The sequence below is a fragment of the Lissotriton vulgaris genome, chromosome 5 (genome assembly GCF_964263255.1).
Source record: "Lissotriton vulgaris chromosome 5, aLisVul1.2, whole genome shotgun sequence".
Lineage (NCBI taxonomy): Eukaryota > Metazoa > Chordata > Amphibia > Caudata > Salamandridae > Lissotriton > Lissotriton vulgaris.
The window spans coordinates 1,992,513,344-1,992,540,069 of record NC_141693.1 but is presented as its reverse complement, the minus strand read 5'-3'; the positions used below and the strand labels follow the sequence as shown (position 1 = coordinate 1,992,540,069).

General features: G+C 47.7%; 1 protein-coding gene across 1 annotated transcript in view; it reads left to right on the top strand.

Annotated features, from left to right (window-relative positions):
* GTF3C5 (general transcription factor IIIC subunit 5) overlaps positions 1–26,726 on the top strand; it is a 105,334-nt gene that overhangs the window by 49,283 nt on the left and 29,325 nt on the right. The window contains exon 3 of the mRNA XM_086924748.1: positions 61–259. Coding sequence (XP_086780874.1) covers positions 61–259 — 199 coding nt within the window. The remainder of the gene's footprint in view (positions 1–60; positions 260–26,726) is intronic.

Below are 26,726 nucleotides of genomic sequence, written 5' to 3'. Positions count from 1 at the left end.
GGTGAATGAAGCAAAAATGGCATGGCTTTTACCCCCTCTCCTACCTTCTTTCCCTCCCAGGCATGTGTGATTTCCAGTACCTGGCGGTGCACACAGACTCTGATGGGAAGGCCGTCTCCATGTACGACAAGCTGCTGATGCGGGAGCCTCAGAGGGAGGACTTCTTCACCCAGGATGTCCCACTCTATGTCCCGCCTCCCATCTTCTCACGCCTCGACAACCCCGTGGACTATTACTACCGACCGGACCAGACTCACAGGTCTGCATCGCTGTGTGTATGGGGAGTGTGCGTGCACCTTCGTGTGCTTCTGGTGCCCACATACAGCCATTGATTGGCGAGACCTTCAGGAATATTATTTCCTTTTAGAGCCCTTACACTTCCCTCCATATGGTCTGGCCACACACCTCACACGTCACTTGCGCCAATCACTTTTTGCACGAGCACTGATCTGCACACAAATGTTTTGGTTACACCCACATACAATGTAAATAGTTCTTATATATTAATTGTATTCAATGCTCTTTCAGTATAGATCTCTTTATACAATTGTTGTCTCCCTGTTTCTTTTCAGTTGTAATTGATGTTTTACACTTTACATACTTGCCTACAATTATTACCTACTGAGATTTTATTGATTGTTACACATTAACTACCCAGGTCTCGACTGGGTTTATGGGTTATCTTTTGTGTATTTTTTTCTGTTACCTCCTGTAGGAAGCTGGCTCTGTATACACTATATCAAAGTGAGGTATAGTGTGCACAGAGTCCAGTGGAACCCCAAAGGTAGGCAGAGGTAAAAGTAGATAGCGCCTTACTCTTTATTTGTGACTCGCAGCCCGCCCCGACGTTGTCCGGGGGCAATGAGGCTTCAGGGTCAACCGCCCGACCAGAAACAGTCAATGTTATCCTATGGGAGGAAATAGTGTTATTGGTTAACATGTAAGTACTTTGTTGTGGGAGTTGGTTTTCTGGGGTTAGACTCGGGGGTCTCCCAGGGTCGAGGATGTACTCTCAAAGCACCCCCAGCTGCACTAGGGCGGCCGGGTGCAGAGTGTTGAGGCCCAATGTTATCTAATGAAGGATAGGAGGCTTTGGTTGGTGGCTGCTCAAGCGCAGGCCTCAAGGTTGTGGGAGCAAATCTCCTGGACTTTAGCTCAGGGTAAATCGGGGGTCAAGTTAGTACCAAAGGTTCACCCTCAGCGGCATTAGGGCAGCCAGTTGCAGGGTGCTGTTTTGGGCTCGGGTGCCCTGTTACTTTCAATGGGGATTCTCCGGTTTGCAAACACACTGCAGGTTTGGGGACAAAGGTCTTCTGGGAGCAACCATCACTTGGAGAGGTAAGTTGGAATGCTGGGGGTTGGCTATACACCGTCGGTTTAGCCACTCAAGGCTGTCGGGTGCAGGGGTGTCTTTTAGGGTTGGATCTTCTTACCAGCTCCTGTTCCCAGTTGGGGGGACCCTCCGGATTTAGGCTGCATGCATCGGCTGGGGGCTTGAGGCAGGTCAGGGATCACTGGATCTCGGGTCAGAACGAGACCTCCTCGTGGTGTTGGGCCACTCAAACTGGGGCCGTGGGCGAAGGGTGCAGAAATAGTGCAGACTCGCGGATTTTGCCGTAGCTGGAGTCTGGGGTGAACAAATTCAGTGTTCACAGGGGACACAGTCTTTTCCTTGGAAGGCAGGGCAGGTCCTCTGGGTTCTTGAAGTTGCTGGCTGCAGGACACACCGGGATTTCGCTTTTGCAGCTTGGAGGTGGGGACAAGCTGGTAGGGCTGGGGCCAAGTCAGTGGGCGTCCTCCTCTTCTTAGCTTCGGCATGGCTGTTCGGTCCTTCTTCTTCTTTTCTTCTTGGCCGTTGCTTGTCTGAGGAGGCAAGGTCGGGGGTGCCCCTAAATACTAGATATAGAGGCATTACAGGTTGACCAATGAGTCCCTTCCTTTGGGTGGGTACACCCAAAGGAAGTGGAGTGGAGGAGTGTGGCTCAATGGTTAGAGCGGCAGACCCTGATGCAGAGTTCTGGCCCGGGACCAGGGTTCAATTCCCGCCTCGGCGGGTCTTTGGCTCAATTTCCTCGGGCCTGACAATTCTCGCCTCAGTGCCTATTCTAATCATGGGCCCCACGCTGCAACTCTGGGCAATAGCTTGCTTAATCTCCACACCGGCCCTAACAGCGTTAGGATGCCTGGCTTCACCCTGGGGGTGCCCAGGAGTGGACACTTCACAGGGAAAGCCAGGAAGGGTTCCACAGCGGTATGAGTAATAGCGCCAGGAAACCGCTTGGTAGCAGTGCGCTCTACAAATACCTTGACATTGACATTGACATTTACCCCCTACGGAACACAGAGCAGGGAGAAACGTCTGCGCTGCTGCGCGGCTCTAGAAATCCTTTGTGTGCTTTGTGTGCTTTGACCGTCCTGTCCTGGACACGAACGGTCGCTCCCCCTTGCCTTCCTCCAGAGAAGACCTGGTATTGTAGCGCCTGACTCTGCTGAATTCTCTTCATAGCGCTGAGTGTTAACCTGTGATTGTAGCGCCTGACTCTGCCTCTGCATTTTTTATCATAGCGCTTGAGTGCAGACCATTTACCATCAGTAGCGCTTGACTGCACTGTCTGTATTTAAACCACAGTGCCTGCATTATTAGTGCCTTTCATAGCGCCAGCGCGCACTTCTTGGCTGTGCTTGTTCAGAGATACTTGATTTTTAAAAGCACCTCCGTTTCCCCTGCTGCAAAGCTTGTTGTTGTTGCTGCCATTTTGTGTACATCCCCTGGCCCTTCCCCCACCTCGCTCCCGCCTCCCTGCTGACCCTCCCACGCTCCGCCCCCTCCACCATCCATTTATGGCCAATGCCCCCACGCGCAGCGTCCACGCGCTTCGGACACGCCGAAGGTGCGCCAAAGGTAAGCCCGTCTACGCCCGTCCGCGCCTGGACCGCGCCCAGCGCCAGACCCCCTGCCCCTCGCGCTGCCCAGCCCTCCCGCATTACCTACGATGCCGCCACCCTCCTAGCCCTTAACCCCGGCCGCGCCCCCAACTGCGTCCAAGCCGCTCCTGGACACACCCATGGATCTTTCTCCTGCTACTCCTGCAAATTCAGCGGCACCGACAACATCGCTGCTACGACCACACCACAGATTCCCGACCCCAACCACCTACAATGCATCCTTCTCAACACCCGCTCGGTCCACAGGCACGCCATTGACCTTTGGAACCTACTAGACACCATTTCTCCGGACATCGCCTTCCTTACGGAAACATGGATGAATGCTTCCTCCGCACCAGACATCACAATTGCCATTCCTGAAGACTATAAGATCACCCACAAAGACCGTACCAGCCACACAGGAGGAGGAATCGCTATCGTCCATAAGAAATCTATCCGCATCTCAACCAGCTCCGACGTCAATCTCGCAAACTCCGAACACCTTCACTTCCAGATCCACATCGATCCCAAAACAACACTCAGAGGCACTCTCCTCTACAGACCACCGGGACCCCGCGCAAAATTCAGTGAAGACATCACGGACTTCATCACCCCACACGCACTCCCCTCCAAAGATTACATCCTTCTGGGAGACCTCAACTTTCACCTTGAAAAGACCAACGACCGCAACACCACCACCCTCTTGGACAACCTCGCCAACCTCGGACTTAAACAACTAGTCACTTCCCCCACCCACATCGCAGGTCACACACTCGACCCCATCTTCACATCCAGCAACCATGTCTCCTTCAGCCACACTACGGATCTCCTCTGGACCGACCACAGCTGCGTCCACTTCATCTACAACAAGCCGAAACCCATCAACCACTCCCAACCTACCCTGCAAAGAAACTGGAACAAAATCACCACAGACCAAATCTCCGCATCGCTCCTTCGAAACTCCCCAGCCTTCTCTTCCAACGCCAACGATGCCGCCTCCAACCTCACGCTATGGTTATCCAACACCGCCGACACCTTAGCTCCACTGAAAAAACGTCAAAGCAAACCTGGCAGCAAGAAAGCCTCATGGTTCAACGATGATCTCAAGAAGTCCAAGAAACTCTGCCGCTCCCTTGAAAAGGCCTGGAAAAAAGACCCAACCACCAGCACCAAGGACGCCTTCAAAAGCGCCACCCGCTCTCACCACCAACTGATCCGAAAAGCCAAGAAAACAGCATTCAAGGATCGACTTGACAACAACGCCCACAACAGCAAGGAACTTTTCAACATCGTCAAGGAATTTTCCAATCCCTCGGCCAACTCCAACGACATCACACCCTCTCAAACCCTCTGCGACTCCCTAGCCTCTTTTTTCCACAACAAGATTGCAGACATCCACAACAGCTTTGACAACCAACCCGGAAACCAACCCACCCTACCATCTGCTGACCATCTTCCCCCCGTGAACACCCTTAACGCTTGGAACCCAATCTCCACCGAGGACACCATCCGCCTGATGAATTCCATCCACTCAGGATCCCCCACAGACCCATGCCCTCACCACATCTTCAACAAAGCAGACTCCGTCATCGCACCGCACCTCCGAGACGTCATCAACTGCTCCTTCAACTCCGCCACCTTCCCAGAAGACTGGAAACACGCTGAACTCACCGCCCTTCTGAAAAAACCAACAGCGGACCCCACCGAACTCAAAAATTACCGCCCCATCTCGCTTCTTCCATTCCCGGCCAAAGTCATTGAGAAAGCCGTCAACAACCAACTCGCCGCTTTCCTCGAAGCCAACAAATCCCTCGACCCCTCACAATCTGGCTTCCGAGCAAAACATAGCACTGAGACCGCCCTCATCGCAGCAACAGACGACATTCGAACTCTACTGGACAATGGAGACACAGTCGCCCTCATCCTCCTCGACCTCTCTGCAGCATTCGATACAGTCTGCCACAGCACCCTCCTACAACGCCTCAATAACATCGGAATCCAAGGAAAAGCACTTGAATGGATCACCTCGTTCCTCACCGGAAGAACCCAGAGAGTCCGCCTTCCTCCATTCAAGTCCGAGGCCTCTGAAGTCATCTGCGGCGTACCTCAAGGATCCTCACTCAGTCCCACCCTCTTCAACGTATACATGAGCCCCCTCGCGGCCATCGCACGCCAACACAACCTCAACATCATCTCCTACGCGGACGACACTCAACTAATCCTCTCTCTCACCAATGACCCCAGCACCGCCAAAACTAACCTACACGAAGGAATGAAAGAAGTTGCCGAATGGATGAAACAAAGCCGTCTGAAACTGAACTCAGACAAAACAGAAGTCCTCATCTTAGGTACTTCCCCCTCTTCATGGGACGACTCCTGGTGGCCGGAAGCCCTCGGAAAAGCACCCATCCCGACAGACCACGCACGGAACCTGGGCGTCATCCTGGATTCCTCACTTTCGATGAACAGACAAGTCAGCGCCGTATCCTCTTCATGCTTCAACATTCTTCGCATTCTCAGAAAAACATTTAGCTGGATCCCCTCCGAAACAAGGAAAACAGTCACCCACGCTCTGGTCACGAGCCGACTGGACTACGGAAACACCCTCTACGCGGGTACTACCGCAAAACTCCAGAAAAAACTCCAACGAATCCAAAACGCATCAGCCAGGCTCATATTAGACATCCTACGCAACGAACACATCTCTGGTCACCTTAAAGACCTCCACTGGCTACCCGTCAATAAGAGGATCACTTTCCGACTGCTTACCCACGCACACAAATCACTCTACGACATCGGACCAGATTGCCTCAACTCTCGACTGTCCTTCTACACCCCCCCCGCCAACTACGGTCTTCCAGCCAAGCCCTCGCCACTGTACCTCGCATCAACAAGACCACCATGGGAGGCAGATCCTTTTCATACCTGGCTGCTAAAACATGGAACTCACTCCCCGCTTACCTGCGCCTCACCCAGAACCACCTAGCGTTCAGAAAGCAGCTTAAAACGTGGATATTTGACAAATAATCCTCCTCCCCTTCCTAAGCGCCTTGAAACCCTCTGGGTATGTAGTGCGCTATACAAATTTTATGACTTGACGTGAAACAGGCGTCGTACTGGGGTCAATCCAAAGCGCCGATCCGGAGGAAAGCCGCTGCTAATATGCGGATTCCCCCGGAAGCACTTGTGACGCGGTCAGCGGTTCCGGCCAGGAGAGCTGAACCGCTGACTGCCAGGAAACCCCGGAAGTGAGAGGCTCACCTCCGCATGAGCGTAGATTTCACCCCCTAACAGGCATACTGATGACCCGAGATACGGGGTAACAAGCGCACCTGACAGCTGCAGACATTAGATGTAGTCGTACTGAGTAGTGATCAACATGTTTTAGCCTAAGACCTAGGACATGTCGTGGCTTTCATCAGGATCTCTATAATAGCTACTGCTGTGTAAAAGTGAGTCAAAAAATCAAGAATAATAACAACGCATCGGTGTGTTGGATTTAAGATACTAAACCAGTGATCTAAGGAATTCGAGCAAACTAATTCACCGGTTGGACCTGTGAATGAGACATAACCAACAAGCTGCGTAGTTAGATCAGTTTGAAAATGTGCTATACATTAATTAAAAACAAAAATGACATTCCAAATTATGCAAAAGTAACAATCATGAATATTTCATCAGCATCAATTGTGAAAGAAATAATCACAAGTCTATTTTTTCACAAAGGATGTGTGGTGTATTCATACATACTGTGCCATTGTAGTGAAATGTCTCCGAATGGCATCACTCGACTGCAGAAGTCTGGTAGAGGGACACATCTGTCCCAGGCTGTTTGCCTGAGGTACACCCGCTGCTCCAACCTGTAGAATTAAGGTAGGGTTGTCTAAGATAGACTACCCACTGATATCTAGCTTAGGTGTGCATATGTTCGATGTGCATCTTTATCCCAGTGTAGGCGAGTGCTCCAGGGAAAAATGCTTAATTGAAACGAGCTCGTCTCCGATGTATGAATTATGCGCTGTGTTCCGCGTAGATGCTGCTGCTGTACGATGGGGATCTGGAATGGCTGAATACTAACCCTCCAGTACCCTGGCACCCAAACTCGCAAGCCATTCGCCCCCAGCCCCCCTCCTTTAAGTCACTTTGTTTACCTTCTTTGACGTCACCTAGTCTCCACGGACCCGAGGGCTCTGTGGGTATTGAGTCTTAGATTGGGGAGCTTGCCCTCGGTGGTCCCCCCCTAACTCTTCAGGCCCCCCTTGTGTGGATATAGTATTGGAACAGTTCCCAAGAGTCTTTGGGACATTACCCTCTCAGATTGACTCTACACTATGTGTCTGCCATTAATGGATGAAAATGTAACTTTGTGATTCACAAGATGTGATTTTACGCTTGTAACTGGATTTACTCGCATGTAAAACAAAATTAATATGGGGAATATTTAAGGATTGGTAAATGTATAAAGGTATTGACAGGAGCAGGTAATGAGCCTCTCTGGGGGGCTAGCTGCACAGAGCAGCAACCACCCAACACTTGCAGATTCTGGGCACTCGCAAACGTTTTATGGCTTGTTCCTTATACTGTCAAAGAACACGTTTACTTCTGGTTTGTTCTTGCCAAGGGCAGAGTTAATCTGCTGCGGGAAAGACAAGGCAGGAACACCCTAAACTGATGGAGTTATGAAGGATGGTATCTCCATGGAAAAAATATATATTTTCCCTATGATGAACAACATCCCCCCACGCCCCTTAAAAGAAAATTGCTGGGTGCAAATGCACGGACGCTTTACTTTTATACAGTTGCAAGTGTACACTTTCTACTTGTTCAGATGCAGATGTTAATGCATGCACGGGGCCCTGTGAAGCTGCAACAAACAGACGCAGGAGTCTGACTTCTTTGTAAGTAGGGCACAGTCTGGGAGTAGGAGCATTGCTCTAGGGGGGCTTCTGTGAACCCTGAATCGCGTACACGAATGCGGGTATGGAGCAGGCTGTGCCAGTGGCTACCGAAGCGCCATGGATGTCACTGTATCACATGCCCCAGCCTGGAAGGCCGGCTCTTCCTGTTAGCTTGCAGAGTGTACTTGGCAGAACTTGCAGTGGTGGAGCATTGGGGCACTTGTGGAATTCCTCTCCGTAGGACAGTGGACAGAGCTGCTACCTATAGCGGGGCCTCATCTTTGTGGGCTGTGGTTATGGCGCCGTACACTTTGTTGGGGCTGTTGTTTACCACTGGAGACCCAGGGCTGCAATAATATTGGAGTCTTATTAGGTAACCAAGTTACTCCCTTTAAGCCCCTGACTCTCTCCAGGCAGCAAAAACAATCACTTATTAGTCAATGGTGGTTGTTAGAAGTACGGATACAGGATATCATCACCCAATGACACCCAAGTCCAGGGAATGTTAGAACTTCTACGTAAAATAGATGTAAATGTAAAGAGATACATTAAAATAACATGCACAAATTGAATGATACGAGCCTTGTATGTTTGGTGCTGAGCTGTGACCCCAAACTTGTTGATGGATCCTTTTCACGAGGCGCTATATTTTTTGGTAACATTGACTCTATGCGCTCTTATTTGCCATGTGGCTGCCTTCAGGTCAGCTTGTGGGACTTTGAAACTCCTTGAATCTCTACCCGCCGCAGCGACGTTTCCCACCACAAGATGCACTTTTGTCCTAGTGCTGCAGCTGGCAGTCATTAGTACTAAGTCAATGAAGAGGGTATGTTCTGGGAACCAGGTTAGCCAACTTCGGTGACTGGCTGATGCCTCAATGGCCATCTTTGTAGGTCCAAACAGCACTGATCCTAAGATCCACCACCCACACAGCAAAGATCACAGCCACAACCAGTGCAGAAGTAGTTTAGGGATGCTCTGGACTCCTAGTGTTGAGCACAATGATGACTGGTGTCTGGCCTCAATGGTCCACTTGAGGTCAAAAACAGATGAGCCAACTTGTTTGACGCTCTTTTTAATGTGAACGGATTCCTTGGTGGTCTAGCGCCCACTGAGAAAGGCCATAGGGTCAGTGATTAATTTGTAAAATATTAAGTGCAGGTGCTCACATTTTTTAGGAGGACACACCCACCTCCCCAGCTCCACCTACTTCCTCCACCCACCTCCTTTAATGGCTCCACCCACATCCACAAGCCTCAACACATCAGAGCCACCTCCTCACTTCTTGAGTTCTTCAAGAAGCTGAAGATCTGGCTCTTCATAAAAGAGCTTCAGGGACCTTACACCTACACGCCTGCCCAAGCACCTGGACACCCTCTCAGGTGATTAGTGCGCTATACAAATCAAAGTACCATAACATAATATAACATATGGACAACAACTCCAAAGTGAACTCAAGTTAGAGAATGTGTGTACGCCTTAAAATGCAGGTTTTGGAAAGGTCATTGGAGAACCTGAGGTAAGTTTGCAAACTAAAGGAAATGTGCTTGTACCGTGCTGTTTAAGAGAAAGGACGTGTTGAAGGAAGGAAAGAAGGCAGGAACAAATGAAGGCAGGAAGGGGAGTCCTGGAGTGAGGAAATTGTTCTGGATTAAAAAATGAGAAACTAAGAAAATAATGTGTAAGGAGGAAATGAAGGGATAGAGGGAGAAAGGAAGTGAACGATGTTTGATTGATGAATTGAAAGAAGAAAGGAGGAAGAAAATCAGAAGGAAGAGTTGAGGATATGAAATGAAGAAATTAAAGAAGGGATCTAAGAAGGAGCAGGAAAAAAGAAAGTTAGGAACGAATGAAGGAGGAAGGAAATAATGCACCAAGGGAGGAAGAATGGGAAAGAATGAGGATGAAAGAAAGCAAGAATGGAAAGAAGAATGGAGACATGTCTGGAGGTGCTGAGGAAGACAACAAGGAAATGAAAAAGATGGTACGAAGGAAAGAAAGAGGTCAAGGGAATGGATACGGGTATGAAAGGTAGGGGTCCGAGAGGGACAGAGGGAATAATGACAGTTTAATATTGCAAAGACCTTGAGAAACAAAATATTAAAATACATTTCTGTGTCCTTACCACACTATATGTTGTAAAGCACATATTCACCAGAGAGGGTCTTGACGACACATTAAAAATATTGTTATCCAACTCAATGGCACTAATCTTAGCGACCTCACAAAGATGAAAGACCGGGTGGCCACACCAAGATTTAGATGCATGACCCAGAGCTCAAAGTAGAGTTACAAAGGCCCATCAGGAGCACGCTTGCTAAGCACTCTAACATACTGCTCTCCAACCCTCCTTTATCCTGCGTTGCTCTTTGACCCTATATGCGACCTGTGCTGGTCTCCCACCCCTTAGAACCCTTCCGTGGTCTCATCCCTCCACTGTCTGAGGCCAGGCACTGTCAGCTATCTCCTTTTATACCCTGTGCTGCTCTCCCACCCCTCTGGACAATGCAGTATTCTCTCCCCTCCACCACCCTAGACCCAGCAGTGCTCTCTATCCCCTTTAGACCCTGTGCTTATCTTTGCAGCATGCTCGTGTCTGCCCTCTGAGCTCTCTTGGCACCCTGCAGCTCTCCGCCTCTCTCTACTCCTCACGGCCTTCTTTGCATCTCTCTGCTGCTCTCTGCTCCTGTTTACTTCTCTCTGCCCCTCTTCTCTCTGCCCTCTGTGCCACCCTCTCTGCTCTTTTCTATCTCTTAGCCCTCTCTGCTCCTCTCCTGTGCTGCATGTATGAGCCTGAGCTGCTTCACCTTTCATCTCCTTTGTACCCTGCACTGGTCCATCCTCCCCACACCCTGAACTGCTCCCGAGCCGACCCCACTCCAGTCCCCAGTCCACACGCTGAATGTGGCAGTGAATTACCCCTTTGTATAGTGAGGAGATGTTTACGAGGCGTCACTAACTGATGATTCGGCCATTCAATGGGCAGCATCAGTTGTGCTGCATTATATCAAGAACAAAAGCATCCATCACTAGCACCCATGTGCTGCTCTCTGCTGTAAGCTGGGTATATAAAAAAGCCAACACTATTGGCAACACAATGGGAATTAATATAGTACGTCTGAGGCTAGCCAGTTTCTAGCACTACAATCCTTGTTAGATATTAGGTCAGAGATACAGTGACACAGTTGACAAGGGCAGGAAAACAGAATTTAATACAGTTGGATCAAGAGCCAGCATTAGTTTCCAGGTTCATAAATTTCAAAGCTGCGAATTTCAAAGCTGCAAAGGGGCTAAAACAAACCAATCATAATACAAATATTCATAGGGGAGTCACACACTGGCACTACTTTTTCTTTTACGCAGCAATAAGTACCACAGTTGAGTGGCAGTGTAAATGAGTTTTTTTATTATTATCCAACTGCCAAAATCACATTTATCGATCCTAGAAGCATGAAAGGCTGTGCTACCACAACGAGATTCAAACATGCGACCATTTGGCTGTCCTCTTCAAGCAGTACTACGTGGTACATAAATACATCTGTAGATGACTAGCTCAAAGGGTTAAAGTGCCCATTGCAGCAACTGGTTTGTATAAAGCAGGTCTTTGTTCTTCTGGTAAGATAGCTAGCGTGACTAATGCCCTTGCTGCAGATAAGCAGTGAGTAAGAAAATGCCACGGCCCATCATCCAAGTTTCATAGTTTAGCAAGTTCATATTCTTGCTGCAGTGAATTATGCATAGCTTCTATGACACAAGACATACAGTTTAATCCTGTCCAGGCCCTTGCAGAATGTTAAAACATAAATAGATGATAAGTCCTTTTCTCTGATAAGGTTGGCAACCAGAGCCAAGAAACATGAATTTTTAAAAAAAGGAGGCCACCAGGACGGAGTTGTCGCTACTTTGATTTACCTGATTTAAAAGCAGGAAGGCGGAACACAGGCTCTTGCAGCACCCCTGAGTGCAGCGCCGATGGAAAGAGCGCCTGAAGGTCAGGCCATATGCTTTACAAGCACAGCACAGCTCGTCGGTTTCGAGTGGAGACAGGTACGCAGAGCTGTACGTGAAACTAAGTTGTAGCTCAGTTCATCCACACACTAGGGAGGCAAGGCCTCAGCCACTCCTGGAAAGAAAAGCCCGGGCCTCCTGCCTCACGAAATAGAAACATTCAAGTTCCTGAAAAACAGGATCCAGACGGACAGCAACGGATGCAAATTGTATCATTTTGCCATGCACAATACAGGCTGAGAGGGGCTAGGTGACCTGCCACCCCCTCCCCCGCACTGCGGGGCCTTCTGTTGCAATGCTCTCTTCTCTCTCAGTAAGCTTGGCTCTCTCAATCTCACTGAAAGTAACCACCCATGTTCAGCTGCCCTTCCGAGGCAGAGACAATACTGAGGAATGCAAGAGATTGAAAGTGGACCATGAAACATACAGTGTACCTAAGCAGCCATCAAGCATTGGCAGTCACGTGTCCTTAGATTCAATAGACCCAGCCCTGTGAAATAAGTGCCGGTGCTGAACACCGCAAAGCACGGCACAAATTAAGCACTGGCTCTCCCCCGGCTCCAGGCCTGCTCTCCCCCCGCTCCAGACCTGCTCTCCCGCGGCTCCAGGCCTGCTCTCCAACTGGTTCAGGCCGGCTCTCCCGCTGGCTCAGAACAGCTCTCCCACTGGTTCAGGCCGGCTCTCCCACTGGTTCAGGCCTGCTCTCCCACTGGTTCAGGCCGGCTCTCCCGCTGGTTCAGAACGGCTCTCCCGCTGGTTCAGAACGGCTCTCCCGCTGGTTCAGAACGGCTCTCCCACTGGTTCAGGCCAGCTCTCCCACTGGTTCAGGCCGGCTCTCCCACTGGTTCAGGCCGGCTCTCCCGCTGGTTCAGGCCTGCTCTCCCACTGGTTCAGGCCGGCTCTCCCACTGGTTCAGGCCTGCTCTCCCACTGGTTCAGGCCGGCTCTCCCACTGGTTCAGGCCGGCTCTCCCGCTGGTTCAGAACGGCTATCCCACTGGTTCAGGCCAGCTCTCCCACTGGTTCAGGCCAGCTCTCCCACTGGTTCAGGCCAGCTCTCCCACTGGTTCAGGCCGGCTCTCCCACTGGTTCAGGCCTGCTCTCCCGCTGGTTCAGGCCGGCTCTCCCGCTGGTTCAGGTCTGCTTTCCCGCCGTTCCAGGCCTGCTCTCCCGCCAGTCCAGGGCTGCTCTGTGAGGCCGGTGGCCACTATCACCCAGAAAGGGGTCTATATTTTGTGTGTCCTCCAGACTTCACAGCCCATCTCTGAGAATAAACAGCAAAGCAATGGAGTGTCATGGATGTCCCTTACGCCAGAGACCGTCACAAAGCTTACCATAAGGCAGCAGATTTTCCAAGCCAAAGAGAGAACTTTGTCCAAGCTCCTACAGACAATTTATTCATACCCATGTAGACAGGCTAATGTAGGGGGGCCAGGCCAGATGTGTTCGAGGTATCAGAGGTACAACAGATCGGAAGGCAGCAGCAGCTCAGGGTGATAACCTGCCACTGCAGCAGGGTCATGGCAAGACGTGCCACGGTAGCAGGGTCATGGCTAGACTTACCACGGTAGAAGAGTCATGGCAGGACATGCCTCGGTAGCAGGGTCATGGCAAGACATGCCATGGTAGCAGGGTCCTGGCAAGACGTGCCACGGTAGCAGGGTCATGGCAATACGTGCCACGGTACCAGGGTCAACGCAAGACATGCCTCAGTAGCAGGGTCATTGTAGGAAATGCCTTGGTAGCAGGGTCATGGCAAGACGTGCCTCGGTAGCAGGGTCATGGCAAGTCGTGCCTCGGTAGCACGGTCATAGCAAGACATGCCAGGGTAGCACGGTCATGGCAAGACTTACCACGGTAGTAGAGTCAAGGCAAGACATGCCTTGGTAGAAGGGTCATGGCAGGACATGCTTCGATAGCAGGGTCATGGCAGGACATGCCACGGTAACAGGGTCATGGCAAGACATGCCAGGGTAGCACGGTCATAGCAAGACATGCCAGGGTAGCACTGTCATGCAAGACTTACCACGGTAGTAGAGTCATGGCAGGACATGCCTCGGTAGCAGGGTCATTGCAAGACGTGCCACGGTAGCAGGGTAATGGCAGGAGGTGCCACGAAAGCAGGGTCATGGCAGGCCGTGCCACAGTAGCAGAGTCATGGCAGGACATGCCTCGGTAGCAGGGTTTTCGGCAGGACGTGCCACGGTAGCAGGATCATGGCAAGACATGCCACAGTAGCAGGGTCATGCTAATACATGCCACAGTAGCAGGGTCATGGCAGGTCATGCCTCGGTGGCAGGATCATGGCAAGAAGTTCCATGGTAGCAGTGTCAAGAAAGGACATGCCTCGGTAGAAGGGTCTTAGCAAGACATGCCTCGGTAGCAGGGTCATAGCAAGACATGCCTCGGTTGCAGGGTCATGGCAAGACATGCCACTGTAGAAAGGTCATGACAGGTCATGCCTCGGTAGCAGGGCCATGGCAACACATGCCACAATAGCAGCGTCATAGCAAGACATGCTACGGTAGCTGGGTCATGGCAAGACATGCCACAGTAGCAGGGTCATGGCAGGACATGCCTCCGTAGCAGGGTCATGGCACTGTGTGAGCTCCACCTGTAATGAGTTTGCGCGAGGTGAGTAAGTGCTCTTACGTTTCTCTTCCGAGAGAAATGGCAGGTGATGAGGGGCATGCTTGGTGGGTTCCCCATCCTTTCTACTCTCACGCCAGTTTACTTGTTCTTACACAAGTGCAGAGATCCCCTTATGGCACCTTGCTTCACAAGTGGGGGATGGGGCGATGTATATTTGGTATCCCCCACCACCAGGCACAGCAGTTATCATGTTTACCATCCGATTAGCACAGGTCTGACCCTCTCTGCCAGTGTCAGCCGTCGACTTCCCACCATTAACCTTGAGTAGAGTTTAGAGTAACAGTAAACGAGGCGCGAGCCCGAGGCTAGTGTAAGAGTTAGCTTATCATAGCCGCGGCTGAGGGGCCAGAGCCTGGAATAGATAGGGAGACCAGTGCCTAGCATAGCTAGGAAGACCAGTGCCTGGCATAGCTGGGGAGGCCAGTGCCTGGCATAGCTGGGGAGACCAAAGTCTGGCACAGTTGGGGAGACAAGTGCCTGGCAAAGCTGGGGATACCAGTACTTGGCATGTGCTCGACCCGCTGTTACCCTCCTACGTACATGCGGTTTCGCCTCATGAGGCATGGCCTTGGTCCTGACCAACATATGTGTGTGTCCACCACACACACCATGGATGCGTTTACACCCCAAGCATTGCCTGAGTGCACCCCAGTGTACGCTTTTGAAGCCAGAGCAGTGTTTCATCAGAGTAAACACCAGACGTGTGCGTGTAGCGTACATTTTTACAGAGCGAGCAGTCAGCGATACATGCAGACACGTGTGACAACTGAGTGCTCTGTTGTGTTCACCTAACATGCAAAGGGAACATTATCCAGATTGCAGATCCCTTCAGATATAGCAGCCTGCCCATAACATGTGTGTCACTGCTGCCATGGCATGGTCTAAATGAACACCTTACTTGCCTGCAAAGTGGGCAGTCTTGTCGGAGTATTTGTGTTTACCTTTGACACACAATCTATGGATGGAACACGAACACCAAAATGTACATTTATCCATTAATTAAACACATACATGTTACTAGAGCAAGCATTATTTTTAAAGTATGGGTATGCACACCTCACAAAAACGTAAATTTCTCCAGAGTGAGCAGTGTCTGATCATTGTTCAGGTGGGAGCACCTCGGAAATGCCAGCAAGCATTCTATGATCAAAGGGCATGTGTAAGCCCCACAAGCACACAGACACATCTGCACATGACTGATCCCTGGCCATAGTACAGGTGTGAGCACCTCGGAAACGCCAGCAAGCATTCTATGATCAAAGGGCATGTGTACGCCCCACAAGCACACACACACACATCTGCACATGACTGATCCCTGGCCATAGTACAGGTGTGAGCACCTCAGACACGTCTGCAAGCATTCTAGGATCATAGGGCATGTGTATGCCCCACAAACACACAGACAGATCTGCACATGAATGAGCCTTGACCATAGTACAGTTGTGAGGGCCCCAGACACGCCTGCAAGCATTCTATGATTAAAGGGCATGTGTATGCCCCACAAGCACACAGACACATCTGCACATGACTGAGCCTTGACCATAGTACAGGTGTGAGCACCGAAGACATGCTTGCAAACATTCTAGGATCATAGGGCATGTGTATGCCCCACAAGCACACAGACACATCTGCCCATAACTGAGCCTTGACCATAGTACAGGTGTGAGCACCGAAGACATGCTTGCAAGCATTCTATGATTAAAGGGCATGTGTACGCCCCACAAGCACACAGACACATCTGCACATGACTGAGCCTTGACCATAGTACAGTTGTGAGGGCCCCAGACACGCCTGCAAGCATTCCGTGATCAGAAGGCATGAGTACTCCCCACAAGCACACAGGCACACCTGACATGACTGATCCTTGAACATAGTACAGTTTTCAGCACCTGTCATGCAGAGGTAGCACTGTCAGTGCGCTGACGTCATTCACATCAATGTAGTGATCTGTTTGATATGGGTACACAAATGCACATCACACCTACCAAGAGAAACCGATGTGTACATCCCACAGTACATGTCAGTAGAGTGACTGAGCTCGTCAGAGTACATCTGTGCCCTGCCCCCATGCATATGGATGCAAGGTGAACAGACTGATCGTAGGACAGAGTTTGCACGTGACACATGCCTGAACAGTGAGTAGTCTGATCCAGTGACAGATGTGCACCTCACATCAAGCATGTAGTGAGATGCGCGCACTTGTGTGTGTGCTTCAGTGAGAAGTCAGACTGTAAATGTAATGTAAATGTAATGTATTGCGACTTATATAGCGCACATATCACCCGAAGACATCAAGGCGCCTGTGAGATAACCCCTACTGGGCATCCCCAAAGTGAAAGCCAGGCATCCCGCAGCGGGTGGGCCGCCGTAGTGGAGATTAAGCAAGCTATTGCCCAGAGTTGCAGCGTGGGACCCCCTGATTAGAGTAGGCACCGAGGCGAGAATTATCGAGTCCGTGGACATTTTTGGGCTCAGGACTCTGCCGCGTCGGGAATTGAACCCTGGTCCCGGGCCAGACCTCTGCATCAGGGTCTGCCGCTCTAATCAGTGAGCCACACTCCACCTAGACTATTGTATAGACTTGTTTTTTTAATAAAGGAACAACGTCCCTCACAAAAAACATGTACACAAAGGAATACAATAGGAATCAAAGACACCTATATATGTTTTCCAGTGGACATCAATATCAAACAATAGGGTGGGAAGGAAATACAAACGAAAAACAGCTGGCTTCAGAGTCACCTGACCGTGAGTTGGTGAGAGACACTCGAGAATACAGCATTTAAGGAGGTTTGGGAAGCAAACACTGGTGGACTGTGGCATCAATACATGACGATATCTTAGGACTGAATACTAGTAACATTTTGAACCCACTACCCCCTGGAGGCTGACAAGCACATCCAGAGGGGTACACAGCTAAAGTTTGAAAAGCTGGTTGATTGATAATCCTTGAATAAGAACTCCTTCCTGGGTCGGAGGAGTTAATAGATTTAATCTTGTGAATTCCCAACCACCAAGGGCTGTTGCACTTCCTTCTTGTGTCATATATATTAGTAGACATATGAAGAAGGGTCTTCTTCAGGACACAAGAAGGAAGTGCAACAGCCTTTGGTGGTTGGGAAATACATACATACATACATATTTATATACATATATATGGTTGAAACGTCGTCGTACAACCATCTCATGTCCTGGCTCACTATAGCAATTATTTAAAAAAAAATAGGACTAACTAAAGTGAAAGACCTGAAAGGGACAGAGAATGTGTTATTGTCTTGTTTATTGTTTGAATTTGAAAGGTCACCCATTTGCACTATATGTCACCACAGTCACCCATTGAATTGTCTGTGTATCTGTCATTGTATTTGCTTTGTCAGACAGCCCCCATTGGTATTATCTTTTAGTATAAAATTGTTTACACAATTAGCGAGAAAAATAGAGAAACAAAACCTTAATATATATATATATTTTCGATTAAAATTTACTGAGGTGTGGTACATTTATAAAAGTCTAGTGCGAAATCACTATTGATTGTGGTACTTACCCAACGGAACCACTTGCAACTTTATAACTATTAACCCAGGTTCCGAGGGATAGAGGGTGACTCCATTGATCTTAATGACTTCAAAGACTCCGGCATTTGTGTGTGTCAAATGTAACTAAATAGGTGTAGCCACAGTTCGTAAGTGCCAGTGCCCGTGTGTGCATTATTGTCAGCGTTACAATAGGGTCTGAGTACCCTATTGTTTGATGTTGATGCAAATCAATGATTTATAAACGGTCGACTGGGCAGCATATATAGATATAATTTACCCCTTTAGTATTCGTATGTTTTTTGTGAGGGACTGTTGCTTTTTTATAACTATTACATAAACCTTGTCTCATTAAATTAATGGGTTTACCCTGTATTTATTGTTAAATAAATTTTGTATGTATTGATAAAGACATTTAAAAAAAACAATAAGCCGTTTAATGGTGGATTTGTATGCTGTGTTACAGGCTGTCGAGAAGTATTTTGTTATATGAAATATCACAGTTTACCATACGAGGCAACATGTTTGGTGTTTTTCTTGCCTGTGACAAACCTTAGGGATAGAAGGTTTTCACTGTGATATTCCTTGCTGGGCCTGTTTGACAGGGGCGGGATTGTATATTGATTTGACAACTGTAATTTTGTACATATTTTTGATTTTATAACTGTCTGGTAACAGGTCCGTGATAACACTTGTAGACCGGATTGGCTCACTAGGTAAATGTACTTCAGATACTGTAGGTCTGATCGGTTAAGGTTACTGCAAAAGCAGTAGGCCTGATTTATTTACCATGTAACCCTTATGGTAAACCAACAGGCCTTTAAGAGTGGGTTGTTTTTGTACAATGTTAATGCTGGCAGCTTAATATTTTGTTACATGATATCTCATATCATCCTGGTAGGGCAGGATTTTGGAGATGGTCATATATCCATATAGATACACAGAGGGCCTTTGGGTCAGCGCTCTTCTGCCATTGTTCTTTCAGAGTGTCATTTAATCTCTGCTTCCATCCATGACTTTTAAGGTAATAGTTCAGTCCACATAAGTCATTGGCTCTCTTGCCCTGTGAATGATAGCATTTTCTGATCACGTACACATCTACCTGAAAATTAGTGCGGTACAGTGTCAGAGCTGGTTGGCCAGTTCCCTAGTTTTCATTATTCTCCTTCTATTGTTTCACTTTTATTTCTTTGATTCTCCTCTTTTTATTTTAATTTCTCCTAAGAGAATACGTCAGGTTTCCTGACCGTGCGAACAGGTTGTGTAATGCAGTGCAAGACAATAAGATGAAATTAAGATGGATTTATTAAGGTAGAAAGAATCCCATCCACAGGTAAGCTCTTAACAGTACATCCAGCAACTCTAACTGAAGTCATTCTCAACATAACATTCTCAGCTGGTGCACCTAACATTCTAGGGCTCCTAGCAACAGCATCAGGATTCCACACATCTCCCCTCTTATCAAACAACCAATAATACTAAGTAAGTCCTAATTAACAAAGTCTTTTAAATAAGCAGGTGTACGAGCGACTCTTGATGATTTGCGAGCATTAAGTGGTGGTACACCTTGAGGAGATAACTTTGAGGGAAGTTCAGGATGAACTTTACGTTGATCATCAGAACCTCTAGATTTAGAAATAAAATCCTCTCTGACCACCACAACTCTGTTCATGTTCCAAATCCGATGATCTGCTGTCTTGATCGCATTATTGAAGACCTTGATGACTTGAATAGGCTTCAAAATCATTGCAGAAAGCATTTTGTTTTTCTTACACGGATTTCTTATAAGAACCCAATCACCCACTTTCACACACGTTTGTTTTTTACATTTTTCCTCAAATCATGAAGTCTTTTCCTATTTTCGATTTTCAAAGATTTATGTAACCTCCAATCACACTCCTCATTGGCAGAACACACCCTAGGCTGTAAGTCATTAACCCAAGCAGGTGCTACCAAGGTATTGGCTTTCCTAGACCTGAAAAGTTCAAATGGTAATTTACTTGTAATGGCATGTGGAGATAATCTTTAAACCTTAACCTTTTTGAAGATTTCACTTCTCCAATCAGACCCTGAAGATTTTGCCATCCTAATAGTCTCCTTGAGTACCCGGTTGAACCTCTCAACCATGCCATTGGTTTCTGGGTGGTACATTGATGACTTTTTGTGTCTCACACCATGTTTGGATAAAAATGTCTCCATTTCTCTAGAGACAAGTTGACAACCATTGTCTGTTAGGATTGTATTTGGAATTCCTTCCCTAGCAGTTTTTCCCGAAACGCTATCACATGTTTTGTTTCTATACCACAAGTGATAGCTATCTCCGGCCACCTTGAAAAGAAATCTACCAACACAAGGACATACAACTCACAGCCAGAAGAGAATACTGGTCCTAAAATGACTAAACCTACTTCCTTCCAAGGTCCATCCGGGCGATCTCTAATAACCATTGGTTGAACCTTAGGCTTTGCTACTCTTTCACTCAATGCACACTCCATGCGATCCCTAATCTTCCGCTGAACCTCCAAATCCATGCCTGGCCACCAATAAGATAACCTTAAATTCGATTTTGTTTTAGAAATCCATAGGTGACCAATATGTGCCAATGAAAGGAGTTCATCTCTAATGGGTAGCGGTGGAACCAATCTTGTGCCTCTCATAAGTAAACCATCTTGTTCAGCAAGCTAATCCTTGACGTGCCAGAATTTTCTAAGTTTTCATTATCCTTAGGTTTAGATCTCCAACCTGCGTTTATGAGCCTTACAACTTCCAAAAGAACTGAATCTTCCTTTAATGCCTTTACCCATTTATCTCTGTCAATCACACACGCATCTATAGCACAAACCAATTCATCTTCCTCTTCAAAATCATCCCTCATGCAAGACTCATCATTCGGAACAAGACGAGATAAAGCGTCAGTAACCTTATTTTCAATTCCAGGGAGATACTTCACCTAAAAATTGTAGTGTTGTAACCCTACAACCCACTTTGTGATTCTGCTAGAAATAGCATCAATTTCTTTCTTCTTCAAAATCTCACAGAGTGGCTTGTGATCGGTCCTTATTTCAAAAGTGCTACCCCATAACACATTTTAAGCTTCCTTACCGACCAATACACAGCCATTGCTTCTCTTTCAACCACGGAGTAGCGTGTCTCAGCACCTCTTAAACTCCTTGACAAAATAAAATTACCTCTTCATGACCACCAACTTTCTGAACAAGGACCGAACCTAAACCTTTCAGGCTAGCATCAGTTATTAAGATCGACTTCTCTCCCGGATCAAAACTATGCAATTTTGGGGCACAACTCAACTTCTCCTTTAAAATGCAAAATTCCTCTGCACACTTGTCACTCCAAATAAATTCACATCCTTTCTTGAGCAAAGACCTCATGTGTACACACAGTGAAGCAAATCCTTTGATAAACTTGCTGTAGTATTCAGCCATCCCTAAAAAACGAATTAACTCCTCCTTGTTGGTTGGGGAAGACATTTTCGAGATTGTAGTGACTAGACTTTCTTTTGGCAAAATTCCCCCTTTTGAAATTGTGTGACCTAGGTAATCCATGGAATCTTTCTTAAATTTGCATTTCTCAATTTTCACTGTAAGTCCAGATTCACTTAAACTATCCAAGACCTTAAAAAGTCTATCATCATGCTCTTCATCGTCAGACCCAAAGATCAGAATGTCATCTTGATATACTCTGACTCCTTTTATACCCTTAAGAACATTTTCTAAAGCCCTTTAAAAAACAGAAGCGGCCGGCACCGAACCAAATGGTAGCCTCACAGAACGAAAATTACCAAACGGAGTTACAAAAGCTGTCAAATCTTTCGATTCCTCATCGAGATTGATTTGGTGGTAAGCAGGTCTCAAGTCGACCGTGCTAAAAACTTTAGCCCCCTTCAATAACATCAACATAGCTGCAATTTTGGGCAGGGGATAGCGGTCCACTACTACACTTTTATCTAATTCTCCCAGATCAACACAAAAACGAAGAGAACCATCCGATTTCTTTACTGCGACAATGGGGGCGACCCATTCAGTGCCTTCAACTTCATCTATGATTCCCTCTTCAACAAGTCTTTCAAGCTCATTTTCTACTTGGTCCCTGACAGCAACTGGCACATTACGCACGTTGCAACAAACAGGCACTGCATCTTCTTTCAATCTTATGTGATGACAATAATTCTTCAAACACCCTAACTTTTCAGAAACAACCTTTGGAAATTTCGCTTTCAAGCTACTGCTAAAATCTTGACATACAATAGAGATAGCTTCATGTCCACACACAAAAGGTTCTTTCAATACAATTGGAGGGGAAGAATGTGGGTCTAGCATAACCCCCAGATCTCCTTGAGCAAACCAACTTATTATACTGTCCCCCTTCTGCGACACATAAACTTTAGTGGTGGTCAATCTCTCCTTGTAGTTGATTAGCCCCATAAAATAGCCAAGCATCTTAATGGGTTCACCCCCATATGCAAATGGTTTAATATCAGGGCGAAATAATTTGGTTTCATCTTTTAATTTTTGTAGATAAAATTATTTCGCAACAGTGGTGATTTTTGCACCAGAATCAAATAGTACCTTAGTTAATTGACTATCTACTAGAAACTCATCAGAAGGATAGTTTCCACTTTCTTGATTGTGTATGGCTTGTACTAAAATCTGACCACAATCAACTTCATCAACATTTTCAGTTTGCTCATCAAAATCATAAAAGATTTAATTGACCTTTCCCTTATAATTTTTACCTTTGCAGACAAGTGAAAAATGTCCCTTCCTTTTACACTTGCTACAGGTTACTTTCCAACCCGGACGCTGCCTTTCATTAGCAAAGTGACCCATCTTCCCGCAACGAAAGCATTTTACCTGTGAAAAATCAAATTTACTCTGCGGTTTCTTTTTCAACATTCTGTTAGATGGATTTTCACCTTTAGCCTCTTTTTGAGAGCTCTCACTTTTAGGTGTTAATTTAACAGCATGAACAGCGTCCTTTCCTTTACTCTTCCCATTTTTCTTGATAACTTCGACACATTTAATGGAGTGCTCTATTCTTTTTGCATTGACATCATCTAAACACGATTCATATTTTTGCCATAGCTCCTCCCTAACCCGTTCAATGTTACAACCAAGCATAAACTGGTCCCTTATACGTTATTCAACAGACGCGCCAAACCTACATGTAGAAGCAAGTTTCCTAAGAGCAGTGATATAATTTTCAATACTTTCCTTTTCTAATTGAGTTCTGCGACCAAAATGGTACCTCTCTAATATAGTGCTAACCTTTGGGAGGTAATGTTTGTCAAGTTTAGCTATGCAAATCTCATATTCATTTAGACTACTATCATCTAGTTCGGGAAGATGATCGAACACGTCTTGACCCTCTGAGCCCAGGCAGTGTAACAGTAATGCAGTTTTCTTTTCAGCACTTAAACTAGAACCGCAAACTCTAGCATATCTCTCAAAGACTTTGCACCATTTTTGCCATCTGATGGGAGGGTCCCCAGGAGAAGACAAAAAAATGGTGGTGATGTTACGTTTTGCATATTGAACACTTCTTCCCCTTTTGAGACACCAAAATTCCGAATTTCTGTCTTGGATACACAGACTTAGGGTAAGTGGACCATACAAACCTTAATTCTGCAAGATAAATCAACAGAATAATAGTGGGAGATCAATCAAACATAGGATTCCAACCTAATAACATTAGTTCAAGAATTGCTGGATAACAATTTCTTGAGCAGTAAAGGTGCAACACAAAATAAATATAAATATAAATTAAAAAATAATGTAAGATTATCGAGTCACTGTTGCTTCTCCACCCTTTTTTTAAATTTGGAAATCTGTTGGAAAGTCATGTTATTAAACGATGACTTCACCTACTAGTGTGCGTGTCACTGTTGTAACACGCTAAATAAGAATAGAAGAAATAAACCTTTTGTTTTTCAAGTGTGCGTGTCACTGTTGTCCATCGTAACACGTCAAATCCACATTTAAAGTCAAGATTAATGCAGGCTCTCGGTGTGCGTGTCACTGTTTCAACACGCAATGAATTCCACTTTGAAAATACTGCCAATATGGCTCCCACATGAGCGTAAAGACGCCCAGCGCTATGCTACCCACAATCCCACGGGGTCAAAGGCCGTGTGAAGTTGTGCTGGAATAAAGCCTTGCACAATGCCGGTGTGCGTCACTTGCATTCAGAAGACGCTTCCGAGGAACCGATGACGTCCGCTTCTCTCTCCGTTTCAGCGCGGACCGCGCTCTCGAGTTTAAACAGCGAGACACTTTCAAATGATGCCTCATGTTTCATTTGAGATCTGTAGGTGCCAAAGTGTTTACTCTTCGCTCGGTGCATGCAGGGATTTCACCTAATGGAGCAAATTACATGAAAGCTACTCCATCTTACGGTGAAAAGAGATCCCTAAATCATCAATAGTATGCAGCATACACCCTAATGTAGGGAGTGACACAGTAAATAAAAAATTGTCACCCGAACACCACTCTCAATAAAGGCAGTTAAAATCCATTAAAGCCCACACGCTGCAATATGGCTACTGCTCTCTCCAAAAGTCATTAACTTTCTGATAAGAGTTAATAGATCCAATCAATTAACCGGAGAGCACTTCAAAATCGATTCTTGGTTATTTTGAATCAGCAAAATAGTAGAATGTACAAAGTAAAAATTACAGTACCTTGAAGGTCCTTAATGTTCAGAAGGTTCAGCTTATTTTCTCAAATTCCAAAGTCCAATAAAAAAATTGGGTGTTGAGATCCTTTCCTTTTTAGGTCTCTGCTAGCGTAGGCTGCACATGCGCAGTCTCGCTGGCGAGATCTTCTGTCTCCAGAGTAGCGAGGCTTGAACCCGCCCCTCTACTCCATTGGCTGGCTGCCTAAACGGCGGCCAGCCATTGGAGAAGAGGGTTCTGTGATGTCATTTTTGGTAGCTAAGCCCCGTCCGTTTTGGATTGAGGGGCGTGTTTTTTTCGTTTCTTTCTCTTCTCGAAAAATACGCCCCCCAGACTGCAAAGGACGGGGCTTAGCTTCCAAAAATGACTTCGCCTCCTCTCCCCCACCCCTCTTCTCACCTCTTAACTGGTTTGTGCGCACCCATGTCAAGCCGAAGGTCGTCTACCAGCCTGAACCTAGTAGTTGCGCGGCTGTGGGAAAATACTGTCCTCCAACATCTTGGATGCAGAGTGCTGCCTTACTCCACCAAAGAGCGGCGCCGATCAATACGGCTACCCACTCGGTGTCCGATTCATGTTGAAGAGATAGTGATGAGAGCTCGGATCAACAAGGACGCAATAGGGCTCTGATGGCACTGGGGGGCGAGACTTAGCTAGCAGAGTAGCGAGGCTTGAACCCGCCCCTCTTCTCCATTGGCAGGCTGCCTAAACGGCGGCCAGCCATTGGAGAAGAGGGCTCTGTGATGTCATGTTTGGTAGCTAAGCCCCGTCCGTTTCGGATTGAGGGGCGTGTTTTTTTCGTTTCTTTCTCTTCTCGAAAAACACGCCCCCCAGTCTGCAAAGGACGGGGCTTAGCTTCCAAAAATAACGTTGCCTCCTCTCCCCCACCCCTCTTCTCACCTCTTAACTGGTTTGTGCACTCCCATGTCAAGCCGATGGCCGTCTACCGAGTAGAACCGAGTAGTTGCGCGGCTGTGGGAAAATACTGCCTCCAACGTCTTGGATGCAGAGTGCTGCCTTACTCCACCAAAGAGCGGCCTCGATCAATACAGCGACCCACTCTGTGTCCGATTCATATTGAAGAGATAGTGATGAGAGCTCGGATCAACAAGGACCCAATAGGGCTCTGATGGCACTGGGGGGGCGAGTCTTAGCTAGCAGTGGCAGGGCGCCAGCTGAGAGAGGAGCTGCTGTCGCACCGCAGGTGTCTTTCCGTAGGAGGTGCCGAGCCGCTCCCACTTTCATTCAGCTGGATTCTCCTGCGTCGCTCATCAGTGGTGTGCGGTAAACGATGGTGGCGACCGCTGGAGCCTGCTCTACGCTCCCGGATCCCCGGCCGGAGCAGCTGAGATGAGAGCGGCTTTAGGCACGGCCGCTGCCACCTTCCGTTTGTGACTCTTGGGACAGTCCGTTTCTGATCCCCGGCAGCATGGGCCTACTGGAACGTGTCCGCAAGGAATGGTTCATCCTCGACATCGACTTGGGGATCGGAGCCGCCAAGCTACAGCCCGCTATCGGCGAGAAAGGGGGTGAGTGCCGCCTTCTCCCGGGCATATGGTTAGGGGATCCTTGAACTCCCGCCAAGACCGTCACCAACAGCCGTGCCAGCCTGCTACGTGCCGCCCTGTGCCCAATATTCATGCGCACCCCTCCCGGTGATAAAACTGTCTTGTTCCTCCCTCCGCCTCTTAAACCTTCAATTCTAGGGTGCCCATGGGCTGGGTCGGAGGGGCTGATGTAGCTGTGCTGACAGCCCGGTCACCCTGCCTGTCTTGTGTGACACGTTGCACTCTGCTTGACCCTCGCTACTCTCTACTTCCGCCCCGGATGGTGGCTGACACCCGAGTTAACACAGGACACGCAGCCTTTAGTGCTGATGTTAATGTTCAGGCAGACCGCAACTCTTCAGCGTGCGTCCGGTTTAGCAGCCACATTAGGTCAAGTGCAGAAACATTTGGGTATAATAATCGGAGGAAAAGGATCAGCGCTAGGGAGCCCTTGCCGTATCATGAGCACAGAGA